This window comes from Leucoraja erinacea, unplaced genomic scaffold (assembly GCF_028641065.1).
Source record: "Leucoraja erinacea ecotype New England unplaced genomic scaffold, Leri_hhj_1 Leri_120S, whole genome shotgun sequence".
Taxonomy (NCBI): Eukaryota; Metazoa; Chordata; class Chondrichthyes; order Rajiformes; family Rajidae; genus Leucoraja; species Leucoraja erinaceus.
Window position 1 is genome coordinate 185,001 of NW_026575462.1, and position 13,396 is coordinate 198,396.

Below are 13,396 nucleotides of genomic sequence, written 5' to 3' on the forward strand. Positions count from 1 at the left end.
GAGTGGACTCGATGGGCCGAATGGCCTAATTCTGTTCCTGGAACGCCTAGACATCTCGACCCCAGTCTCCTGCCTTCTCCCCGTAACCTTTGACGCCCTTACTCACCAAGAGCCGACTAGTCTCCGCAATCAAAATATATTAATAGCTTGTGATGTTAGATCTCCGGAACAACTCACCCATCAATGCAAACCATTGTTTTCTTGCTGTCTATTGCAGAGAATCTTTCAGGTTCCATCCACAGAGGAGCAGCTGAGAATCCCCCACAGCAGAGTGAATCACAACAAGTACATGGTGACGGACCGCGTGGCCTACATTGGTGAGTAGAGTGGGGCTGGAGGGCGGGGATTCTTTCCCCTGCTCTCCCCTGTCCTGCCTCTCCTCTCCCCTCCCCCTTCCCCCTCACTCCGCACGATATAAGGCACGGTGGCGCAGCGGTAGAGTTGCTGCCTCACAGCGCCGGAGACCCGGGTTCGATCCCGACTACGGACGCTGTCTGTACGGAGTTTGCACGTTCTCCCCGTGGGACCTGCGTGGGTTTTCTCCGGGTGCTCCGGTTTCATAGAAACATAGAAATTAGGTGCAGGAGTAGAGGCCATTCGGCCCTTCGAGCCTGCACCGCCATTCAATATGATCATGACTGATCATCCAACTCAGTATCCCGTACCTGCCTTCTCTCATCCCCCCGTTGATCTTCTAAATTCTAGCGAGTACAAGCCGAGTCTATCCAGTCTTTCTTCATATGAAAGTCCTGCCATCCCAGGAATCAGTCTGGTGAACCTTCTCTGTACTCCCTCTATGGCAAGAATGTCTTTAACACATCTCCCCCTCGTCTCATAGAAACATAGAAACATAGAAATTAGGTGCAGGAGTAGGGCCATTCGGCCCTTCGAGCCTGCACCGCCATTCAATATGATCATGGCTGATCATCCAACTCAGTATCCCGTACCTGCCTTCTCTCCATACCCCCTGATCCCCTTAGCCACAAGGGCCACATCTAACTCCCTCTTAAATATAGCCAATGAACTGTGTGGCCTCAACTACCCTCTGTGGCAGAGAGTTCCAGAAATTCACCACTCTCTGTGTGAAAAAAGTTCTTCTCATCTCGGTTTTAAAGGATTTCCCCCTTATCCTTAAGCTGTGACCCCTTGTCCTGGACTTCCCCAACATCGGGAACAATCTTCCTGCATCCAGCCTGTCCAACCCCTTAAGAATGTTGTAAGTTTCTATAAGATCCCCTCTCAATCTCGTAAATTCTAGAGAGTATAAACCAAGTCTATCCAGTCTTTCTTCATAAGACAGTCCTGACATCCCAGGAATCAGTCTGGTGAACCGTCTCTGCACTCCCTCTATGGCAAGAATGTCCTTCCTCAGATTTGGAGACCAAAACTGTACGCAATACTCCAGGTGTGGTCTCACCAAGACCCTGTACAACTGCAGTAGAACCTCCCTGCTCCTATACTCAAATCCTTTTGCAATGGAAAGCTAACATTTCCTCCCACACTCCAAAGACGTGCGGGTTTGTAGGTTAATGGGCTTCTGTAAAATGTAAAAATTGTCCCGAGTGTGTGTGTGTGTGTAGGATAGTGTTAGTGTGCGGGGATCGCTGGTCGGCGCGGACCAGGTGGGCTGAAGGGCCTGTTTCCGCGCTGTATCTCTAACGACCTGTTACGACTGCAGTAGATTTTTAACCTCCCTGCTCCTATACTCAAAGGAACTTATGCATGATGAAAGCTGATCATTGACCGGGATGGGACAATAAAAAAAGTGGGGGTTTGCGGACATGGGCTTTTAGATTTACTCCGATTCTTCATTATGGCGAGTGTGTGTGTGTGTGGGTGGTTTATTTTCACAAATGGGATCGGGATGGATTAGGGGATGTGCTGGTCGGCGGGACCAGGTGACAAGCCGAAGGGCCCGCGCTGTATCTCTAAACCATAAACTAAACCAAAGGACTGGGCGATGATTTTAGATGATCAGTGACGGGGATGGGAAGAATCCTAAAAAAGAGGAGAGGGCAGGACAAAGACTGGCAAGCGATAGGTGGATACAGGCGAGGGGGGGAGGGGGGGTGGCTGATGGATGAGGAGCAGTGCTGGCTCGAAGGGCCGAATGGCCTACTCCTGCACCTACTTTCTATGTGTCTGTGTTATTCAATGAGAGTGTCTCAGGATGCTGCCTGTTACTCCAGCATTTTGTGTCGCCCTTACATAGAAACATAGGAAATAGGTGCAGGAGTAGAGGCCATTCGGCCCTTCGAGCCTGCACCGCCATTCAATATGATCATGGCTGATCATCCAACTCAGTATCCTGTACCTGCCTTCTCTCCATACCCCCTGATCCCCTTAGCCACAAGGGCCACATCTAACTCCCTCTTAAATATAGCCAATGAACTGTGGCCTCAACTACCCTCTGTGGCAGAGAGTTCCACAGATTCACCACTCTCTGTGTGTGTAAAAAAATGTTTTTCTCATCTCGGTCCTAAAAGATTTCCCCCTTATCCTTAAACTGTGTGTGTGGCCCCTTGTCCTGGACTTCCGCAACATCGGGAACAATCTTCCTGCATCTAGCCTGTCCAACCCCTTAAGAATTTTGTAAGTTTCTATAAGATCCCCCGTCGATCTTCTAAATTCTAGCGAGTACAAGCCGAGTCTATCCAGTCTTTCTTCATATGAAAGTCCTGGCATCCCAGGAATCAGTCTGGTGAACCTTCTCTGCACTCCCTCTATGGCAAGAATGTCCTTCCTCAGATTCGGAGACCAAAACTGCACGCAATACTCCAGGTGTGGTCTCACCAAGACCCTGTACAACTGCAGTAGAACCTCCCTGCTCCTATACTCAAATCCTCTTGCTATGAAAGCCAACATACCATTCGCTTTCTTTACTGCCTGCTGCACCTGCATGCCTACCTACCTTCAATGACTGGTGTACCATGACACCCAGGTCTCGCTGCATCTCCCCCTTTCCCAATCGGCCACCGTTTAGATAATAATCTGCTTTCCCGTTTTTGCCACCAAAATGGATAACCCCACATTTATCCACATTATACTGCATCTGCCAAACATTTGCCCACTCACCCAGCCTATCCAAGTCACCTTGCAGTCTCCTAGCAACCTCCTCACAGCTAACACTGCCCCCCAGCTTAGTGTCATCCGCAAACTTGGAGATATTGCCTTCAATTCCCTCATCCAGATCATTAATATATATTGTAAATAGCTGGGGTCCCAGTACTGAGCCTTGCGGTACCCCACTAGTCACTGCCTGCCATTGTGAAAAGGACCCGTTTACTCCTACTCTTTGTTTCCTGTTTGCCAGCCAGTTCTCTATCCACATCAATACTGAACCCCCAATGCCATGTGCTTTAAGTTTGTATACTAATCTCTTATGTGGGACCTTGTCGAAAGCCTTCTGGAAGTCCAGATACACCACATCCACTGGTTCTCCCCTATCCACGCTACTAGTTACATCCTCGAAAAATTCTATAAGATTCGTCAGACATGATTTACCTTTTGTAAATCCATGCTGACTTTGTCCAATGATTTCACCACTTTCCAAATGTGCTGCTATCCCATCTTTAATAACTGACTCTAGCAGTTTCCCCACTACCGATGTTAGGCTAACTGGTCTGTAATTCCCCGTTTTCTCTCTCCCTCCCTTCTTAAAAAGTAGGGTTACGTTTGCTACCCGCCAATCCTCTGGAACTACTCCAGAATCTAAAGAGTTTTGAAAGATTATTCTTACTATTATTACTAATGCATCCACTATTTCTGGAGCTACTTCCTTAAGTACTCTGGGATGCAGCCTATCTGGCCCTCGTCTCTCTCCCGCTCGTCTCTCCCCCCCCATCCCCCCACAGCGCTCGTGAGACTCACTCCATCTTCTCTGTCCGGTGCAGGCACCTCCAACTGGTCTGAAGACTACTTTATCCGGACTGCCGGAGCGGGGCTGGTGATAAACCAGACCGGGATCGGAGCCGGCAGCAGCGGCAGCACCGGCACAGTGCAGAGCCAACTCACGGCCGTCTTCCTGCGAGACTGGAACTCCAACCACACTCTGGAGCTGGGCAGCAGAGGGGTGGAGAAGTGCCTGCACCCCCAGGAGTAGGAGGAGCAGTGAGCGGTCCCGCGGGGCGGAAGCCGGGGGGGGGAGTGGGGTGGGGTGGGGTTTGGAGGGAGAGATAGATCGAATGGCCACGGTTGAACGGCGGAGAAGCCTCATTAAGCCACTTTCGCTGATGAACTTATTCCCCCTTCAATCCCGCACTTTTTTTATTCCCCGGAAAACTGGGCGGGAATTTTCTTTTTTTTTTTTGTTTTGCCGGATTCTTGATTAGTGCGGGAGTCCGGGGTTACGGGGGGAAGGCAGGGGAACGGGGTCTGGACGGACAGATAGATCAGCCGTGATTGAATGGCAGAGTAGGCTTGATGGGCTGAGTGGCCTAATTCTGTTCCTATTACTTATGAACTCCCCCTCCTCTCCCCCTCCCCTCTCCCCTCTCCCTCCCCCTCTCCCCAATCCTCTCCCTCTCCCTCTCCCCATCCCCCCCTCCCCCTCTCTCCCTCTCTCCTCCCCCCTCTCCCAATCCCCCCCCTCCCCCCCCTCCCTCTCTTCCCCTCTCCCTCTCTCCCCAATCCTCCCCCCATCTCCCTCTCTCCCCCCCCCCCTCTCTCTCTCTCTCTCTCTCCCTCTCTCTCCTCTCTCACCCCCCTCTCCCCTCTCTCCCCCTCTCTCTCTCTCCGTCTCTCTCTCCCTCTCTCTCCCTCCCTCTCTCTCTCCCTCTCTCCCCCTCTCTCTCCTTCCTCCTTCTCCCTCTCTCCCCCTCCCCCTCTCTCTCCCCTCAACCCTCCTCCTTAAGGGACGTTCTTTTAAGAAGGAGATGAGGAGGAATTTCTTTAGCCAGAGGGTGGTGAATCTGTGGAATTCTTTGCCACACAGACGGCTGTGGAGGCCACAAGTCAGTGGATATATTTAAGGCAGAGATGGATAGATTCTTGATCAGTGCGGGTGTCAGAGGTTATGGGGAGAAGGCAGGAGAATGGGGTTGGGAGGGAGAGAGATAGACCAGCCATGATGAAAGGGTGGAATCGTATTGATGGGCCGAATGGCCTAATTCTGCTCCTATCACTCATGAACATGTGAATCTGTGGGATTCTCTGCCAAGGCCAAGTCCATGGATATTTTGAAGGCAGAGACAGACAGATTCTTGATTAGTGCGGGTATCAGAGGTTGTGAGGAGAATGGGGTAGGAGGGAGAGATAGAACAGCCGTGATTGAATGGCGGAGCAGACTCGATGGGCCGAATGGCCCGTTTCTGCTCCTTGAACTCACGAACTTAAAAAAAAAAAAAAAAAAAAAAAAAATAGTTGCTGCTGGTCTCTCCGCTGACTTCGAAAACAAATGGTTTAGTGGATCGGGTTGGCAACAATGGGAGGTTTCGAGTCAGCGGGAAGTGTCAAGACACAATAGCCTGCCTGAGTCAACTCCTCACATTGAGTTTAAGAGGGAACTGCAGATGCTGGAGAATCGAAGGTTACACAAAAAAGCTGGAGAAACTCAGCGGGTGCAGCAGCATCTATGGAGCGAAGGAAATAGGCAACGTTTCGGGCCGAAACCCTTCTTGGGTTTCGGCCCGAAACGTTGCCTATTTCCTTCGCTCCATAGATGCTGCTGCACCCGCTGAGTTTCTCCTCCTCACATTGAGTGTCGGGTCTGACTTGCAGATGCCGGTAACTGCAGATGCCGGTTGACCAAAGAAAGGCACAAAGTGCTGGAGTACCTCAGCGGGCTCTGGCGAGACATCATCTCTGGAGAGCGTGGACTGGTGGCGATTTGGGTTGGGACCCCTCATCCATCAACCCCCCCCCCCCCCTCGCCCGTATCCACCTATCAATCGCCAGGCTTTGTCCTGCCCTCCTCCTCTCTTTAGGATTCTTTATTACCCCTCCCCCCCCCATCCCCGCCACATTCGGCCCTTCGAGCCAGCACCATTCGCCATTCATTGTGATCATGGCTGATCGTCCCCAATCAATAACCCGTGCCTGCCTTCTCCCCATATCCCTCGACTCCACTAGCCCCTAGAGCTCTATCTAACTCTCTCTTAAATCCATCCAGTGACTTGGCCTCCACTGTGCCCTCTGTGGCAGGGAATTCCACAAATTCACACAACTCTCTGGGTGAAAAAGTTTTTTCTCACCCCGGTCTTAAATGGCCTCCCCTTTATTCTACGACTGTGTGTGTGGCCCCTGGTTCTGGACTCGCCCCAACATTGGGACCATTTTTCCTGCATCTAGCTTGTCCAGTCCTTTTATAATGTTATATGTTTCTACAAGATACCCCCCCGCTCATCCTTCTAAACTCCAGTGAATACACAATTCACAACTCTCTGGGTGGAAAAGAAAAAGTTTTTTCTCACCTCAGTCTTAAATGACCTCCCCTTCATTCTAAGAATAAAGAATTCTCCAGGCTTGTAGGTTAAATTGGCTTCGGTAAAGATTGTAAATTGTCCCCAGTGTGTGTTGGGATAGCAGTCTCGGTGGGCCGAAGGGCCTGTTTCCGCGCTGTGTCTCTAAACTAAACTAAGGGTCCCCGATCCGAAAAGTCACCTCTCCACGTTCTCCGCAGATGCTGCCTGTCCCGCTGAGTTACTCCAGCACTTTGTGTCGTTATTCACCATTCGAGCAGTGTTCTCGGCCGCCATCTTAACAGGCAGCAACCAACATGGTTCGCCCAATGCATTTCCGCTTGTAGATAAAATGTTTAAGAAAGAACTGCAGATGCTGGAAAAATCGAAGGTTGACTAAAAAGCTGGAGAAACTCAGCGGGTGAAGGAATTTGCTCCATAGATGCTGCCTCACCCGCTGAGTTTCTCCAGCGTTTTTGTCTACCTCCGATTGTAGTTGCAAAATGCAGACTGACTAGTGTCCGCTTAGTTCCTTACTGCGGGAAGTCCATGCTTGGTTTTCCAGTCAATGCCACCAGCCCCACAATCAGTCAGACTATCTTCAGCCAAACGGAATACTTCCGGCACCGTCTGTATTCAAAGGAAGATAGTCCATCGGTATGAACATTGACTTCTCCAACTTCAAATAGCCCTTGCTTTCCCTCTATAACCATATAACATATAACCATATAACAATTACAGCACGGAAACAGGCCATCTCGCCCCTTCTAGTCCGTGCCGAACACATAATCTCCCCTAGTCCCATATACCTGCGCTCAGACCATAACCCTCCATTCCCTTCCCGTCCATATACCTATCCAATTTATTTTTAAATGATAAAAACGAACCTGCCTCCACCACCTTCACTGGAAGCTCATTCCACACACAGCCACCACTCTCTGAGTAAAGAAGTTCCCCCTCATGTTACCCCTAAACTTCAGTCCCTTAATTCTCATGTCATGTCCTCTTGTTTGAATCTTCCCTACTCTCAGTGGGAAAAGCTTATCCACGTCAACTCTGTGTCTATCCCTCTCATCATTTTAAAAACCTCTATCAAGTCCCCCCTTAACCTTCTGCGCTCCAAAGAATAAAGCCCTAACTTGTTCAACCTTTCTCTGTAACTTAGTTGCTGAAACCCAGGCAACATTCTAGTAAATCTCCTCTGTACTCTCTCTATTTTGTAGACTCTCCCTCCATCCTCTCCCCCCTTCCCAGTTCCCTGACCGACCGCATTTTGTCTCTGTTTGTTTTGTGGTCGCCTTCTCCCACCTAACATAACGACTCTACATTCTCCTTGATCGCCATCCCCTTTGCCCCGTTTTCACACCTCGCGCTTCCTTATCTATCTATCTCCTCCCCCCACCACCACCACCTTTTCCACCCACCCACCCTTCCCCCCATGGACAGTCAGGCACATAGATACACTGAAGAAGTGTCTCGACCCAGAACGTCACCCATTCCTTCTCTCCAGAGATGCTGCCTGTCCCGCTGAGTTGTCCCAGCGTTGATTCTGTGTCTATACCACCAGTAACAACACCTCGGATATCTCTGCTCCTTTGACTACTAATTCTTTGGCTTTGAGGTCAGGACATTATGAAGTCCAATGATAAAAGTTATCGCCAGCGGGAATAAGTTTCAAATGTATAAATATATTTTCTTACTGTATTTTTTTTAACCGAGATGTAGGATTTATTTAGCTTGCTTAAGTCATTTCTATGTGCTTTTTAAATTTTTTATGAGTATTGAGCAGTGGTGGGAGAGTAGAAACGAGGAACTGCAGATGCTGGTTTACCCAAAAGGAAAAAGGGGGCAGAGTGTGCTGGAGTAACTCAGCGTGTCGGGCAGCGACTCTGGAGAACATGGACAGGGTTGGGGGGACCCTTCTCCTGACTGGGGGTGGGGGAGGAGGGGGAGAAAGGAGAGGCAGGGAAAAAGACTTTGGTAGTCGGGTCGACAAAGGTTGGAGTGTTTAAGAAGGAACTGTGCAGATGTTGCAAAACCGAAGTTAGACAGAAGTGCTGGAGAAACTCAGCGGGTGCAGCAGCATCTATGGAGCGAAGGAAATAGGCGACGTTTCGGGCCGAAACCCTGAAGGAAATAGACAACGTTTCGGGCCGAAACGTTGCCTATTTCCTTCGCTCCATAGAGGAGAAACTCAGCGGGTGCAGCAGCATCTATGGAGCGGAGGAAATAGGCAACGTTTCGGGACGAAACCCTTCTTCAGGAGATGAAAAGGCAGAAAATGTGAGATCAAAGCGATTGGAGAGCTGCGAATTGTGAAGCTGGAGGAAGGAATGCAGGTGTGGGGGGGGAGAAATTGGTGCGAGATTAGATGGGGCAGAGAGAAGTGAATGAAGGGGAGAGCTGTGGAAAAATTGGATGGGGGGAGTTTTCTAGTTACCCAAATTATCCACCTATCGCTCATCAGGCTTTGTCCTGCCCCCCCCTCCTCTCTTCCAGCTTTCTTTCTCCCCCTCCCCACCATGAAGAAGGGTCCCGACCTGAAACGTCACCTGTCCACGTTCTCTAGAGATGCTGCCTGACCCGCTGACCTGTCCATGTTCTCCACAGATGCTGCCTGACCCGCTGAGTTACTCCAGCACTCTGTACCTGTCCATGTTCTCCAGAGATGCTGCCTGACCCGCTGAGTTACTCCACCACTCCAGTACCTTTTGTAGAGCAAGAATGAATCGGACCCTTATCTATCGGGCGCAAAGATCTACACTGAGTCGTGTGGTTTGTAGTGGGGAATATTAAATGCGCTTGCATAATTGAAGCCATATTTCATGAAGCTTTATTCCAATATAGATTTTAAAGCCGTAAAACTGGATTCATCCAGTGAAACATACTAGGGCTTGGACACGCTAGAGGCAGGAAACATGTTCCCGATGTTGGGGGGAGCCCAGAACCAGGGGCCACACACACACGCACACACACACAGTTTAAGAATAAGGGGTCGGCCATTTAGAACGGAGACGAGGAAACACTTTTTCCTCACACAGAGAGTTGTGAGTCTGTGGAATTCTGTGAGTCTGTGGAGGCCGGTTCTCTGGATGCTTTCAAGAGAGAGCTAGATAGGGCTCTTAAAGATAGCGGAGTCGGGGGAGAAGGCAGGAATTTCGTTGTCTCTGTACAATGTACACTGACAATGACAATTAAAATTGAATCTGAATCTGAACGGGGTACTGATTAGGGATGATCGGCCATGATCACATTGAATGGCGGTGCCGGCTCAAAGGGGCCGAATGGCCTCTACTCCTGCGTCTTGTTGTCTAAAACTGGTTATTGTGGGTGTTGGCATGTGGCCACGGGGCAGTGACTCCCATACTCCGTTTCACACAACAGGAGTCTAAGTTACTGAGCTCCTTGATACATCCCCGCCCGGGCTTCGGTTCCTCTTGCTCCATTGATATTCCCGCATTACAGGGGTTTTACTGTCGAGAAGGTGACGCAGCGGGTAGAGCTGCTGCCTCCCAGCGCCGGAGACCCCGGTTCTATCCTGACCGCAGTTGCTTGTCTGTCCAGAGCCCGTACATTCTCCCCGTGACCCGCGTGGGTTTTCTCCGGGTGCTCCGGTTTGCTCCCACACTCCGAACACGAACAGGCCTGTAGGTTTATCGACTGCTGTGTAAATTGTCCCTAGTGTGTGTGTGTGTGTAGGATAGTGCTAGTGTTCGGGGTGATCGCTGGTCGGCATGGACTCGGTGGGCCGAAGGGCCTGTTCTCGCCCCTACCCCGAAACTAAAGATCAGCCCCTTTATACAAGCTTGTTTAAAATGTTTATGAGATTTGTAGAATCATTTGATTTTCCAGTTCTTGCCTTACAGCCTCCACCGCCATTCCCCTCTGTGTAAAAAAAAAATCTCACCCCCTTTACACTTTCCCCCCTCTCACTTTAGACTGTACCTGTATGTCTCTGTAGATGTCCACTTCAGTTTAGAGATACAGCGCGGAAACAGGCCCTTGGGCTGAGTCCACCTAACCTATGTATTCCCCTCGTGATCCTCTACACCTCTATAAGATCACACCTCGCCCTCCTGCGCTCCAAGGAATAGAGTCCCAGCCCTGCCCCACCTCTCCCTGTAGCTTGGGGCCTCGAGTTGTGGCAACATCCTCGTAAATCTACTCCGCGCGCGGATTGATTCCAGTTTAACCGGATAGCAATCGAGTGTAAAACGTGTGGCACTCTGAATCTTTTAACGAGAAATATCTCGTTAAAAGCAGAGATATTTCTCGTTAAAGATAGATTCCTCGTCTGATAGATTTGGACAGTGATGTGAAGGTTGTTTTGCTCATTTGCCGAAGTGGAGTGGTTCTCGTGGGTTTGGAGCGTGTACTGGGGAACCAGTTGCTTCCCACATAACAAGGGGCGGCTGCAGAAGTTCAGTGCACTGTCGAACTTCCCAGCGTTCAGGTTTGAGCACGTCAGGACCTGGTACTCCCTGTACTCTGGCTCAGCTGATGGGCCTCAAGAGACGCAGCAGGGAAACACCCAACGGGTCCTCACCGATCAGCGATCACCCTGCACCCTAGCGACAATTTACTATTTTACTGAAGCCAATTGACCTACAAACATATATGTCTTTGGAGGGTGGGAGAAACCCACGCAGTCTCTGTACAGACAGCACTCTGGATCGAACCTGGGTCTCTGGCGCTGAGAGGCAGCAACTCTGCCACTGTGGGGATTTTAGGAAATACATAAGCTATTGTTGCCTTCATCTCAGGAACAGGACAGCATAGGACGTCCAAACCTTTGGAGACAAAACAATAATCCTGTTGTTAAGGCTGACGGAGTAGCTACAACACAACGCCCGAGACCCGAATTCGATCCTGATCACGGGCGCTGTGTGTACGTTCTCCCTGTGACTGCGTGGGTTTGCTCCGGGTGCCCCGGTTTCCTCCCACATCCCAAAGACGTGCAGGTTTGTAGGTTAAAATTGGCTTCTGTAAATTGCCCCTAGTAGATGAGAAAGTGGGATAACATGGAACTAGATCGAAGGTCGGCGTGGACTTGGGATTCCACACTTGTATCTCTAAACTAACCAAACCTAAACGGCGGAGTTAGCTGTTACAAAGCTCCTTTTTACAATAATTATGTGAATTTGTTGTCCAAATGCTATTTGGAATGCTTCCGAGTGAAAGATTAGAAATGCTATTGTTGAAATAAAGTGATTTTTGCTTCTTTCTTGAGATTACTGGCATGGTTTTTTTTGGATGATGAAATATTTAATTACTATATATCCTCAGGGCTGTAAGTTTTCATCCCAACATGCTGCGATATGGGATGGGTATATCCAGCACCACTGAACTCTGAGCACTGCAAACGCCACCCCAGTTAGAAACATAGAAATTAGGTGCAGGAGTAGGCCATTCGGCCCTTCGAGCCTGCACCGCCATTCAATATGATCATGGCTGCTCATCCAACTCAGTATCCCGTACCTGCCTTCTCTCCATACCCCCTGATCCCCTTAGCCACACATCTAACTCCCTCTTAAATATAGCCAATGAACTGGCCTCAACTACCCTCTGTGGCAGAGAGTTCCAGAGATTCACCACTCTCTGTGTGAAAAAAGTTCTTCTCATCTCGGTTTTAAAGGATTTCCCCCTTATCCTTAAGCTGTGACCCCTTGTCCTGGACTTCCCCAACATCGGGAACAATCTTCCTGCATCTAGCCTGTCCAACCCCTTAAGAATTTTGTAAGTTTCTATAAGATCCCCTCTCAATCTTCTAAATTCTAGAGAGTATAAACCAAGTCTATCCAGTCTTTCTTCATAAGACAGTCCTGACATCCCAGGAATCAGTCTGGTGAACCTTCTATGCACTCCCTCTATGGCAATAATGTCCTTCCTCAGATTTGGGAAACTCAGATTCCTCAGTTGCTTCATGGCAATCTGAAAGACAATGTTAGCAATGGCCCTATATCCACAATAGTGTTAGAACGGCAGCAGAATGATTTTTTTAAGTTTAGGGTGACACAGTGGTGCAGTGCTCTGCCTCACAGCGCCAGAGACCCTGGTTTGATCCTGACTACGGGAGCTGTCTGTACAGAGTTTGCACGTTCTCCCCGAGACCTGCGTGGGTTTTCTCCGGGAGCTCTGGTTTCCTGCTGAGAGAATGGGGCGGCTGGGCTTGTACACTCTGTGGAGTTTAGAAGGATGAGAGGGGCTCTCATTGAGACATATAAAGATGGTTAAGGGTTTGGACACGCTAGAGGCAGGAAACATGTTCCCGATGTTGGGGGAGTCCAGAACCAGGGGCCACACACACACACACACACACACACAGTTTAGGAATAAGGGGTCGGCCATTTAGAACAGAGACGAGGAAACACTTTTTCTCACAGAGAGTTGTGAGTCTGTGGAATTCTCTGCCTCAGAGGGCGGTGGAGGCCGGTTCTCTGGATACTTTCAAGAGAGAGCTAGATAGGGCTCTTAAAGATAGCGGAGTCAGGGGATTATGGGGAGAAGGCAGGAACGGGGTACTGATTGGGGATGATCAGCCATGATCACATTGAATGGCTGTGCTGGCTCGAAGGGCCGAATGGCCTCTACTCCTGCACCTATTGTCTGTTGTCCTCCCACACTCCAAAGACATGCAGGTTTGTAGGCTAGTCTGAAGAAGGGTTTCGGCCCGAAACGTCACCTATTTCCTTCGCTCCACAGATGCTGCTGCACCCGCTGAGTTTCTCCAGCATTTTTGTGTACCTTCGATTTTCCAGCATCTGCACAGTTCCTTCTTGAACAGGTTTGTAGGCTAATTGGCAGGTCCCCAGTACAGGTTGGATAGCGTTAGTGATCACTGGTCAGCACGGATTGAACTACATGTACCTAAACCAAACTCTATTGGGAACAGCAATGCCTGGGGTTTAATTTCCTGCAGCGTCACCACATTTGAAAGCTTTGTTCCTGCTATTCACTCTGAACTGTGGGGGACAGACACACACACCCAATGAGCCAGA

General features: G+C 49.7%; 1 protein-coding gene across 1 annotated transcript in view; it reads left to right on the forward strand.

The window, feature by feature from the left end:
* Nucleotides 1-4,135, forward strand: part of LOC129715505 (5'-3' exonuclease PLD3-like) — a 27,753-nt gene extending 23,618 nt beyond the window's left edge. The window contains exons 13-14 of the mRNA XM_055665377.1: nt 218-317; nt 3,894-4,135. Of these exons, the coding sequence (XP_055521352.1) occupies nt 218-317; nt 3,894-4,102 (309 nt within the window). The 3' untranslated portion in view covers nt 4,103-4,135. The remainder of the gene's footprint in view (nt 1-217; nt 318-3,893) is intronic.
* The last annotated feature ends 9,261 nt before the right edge of the window (nt 4,136-13,396 follow it).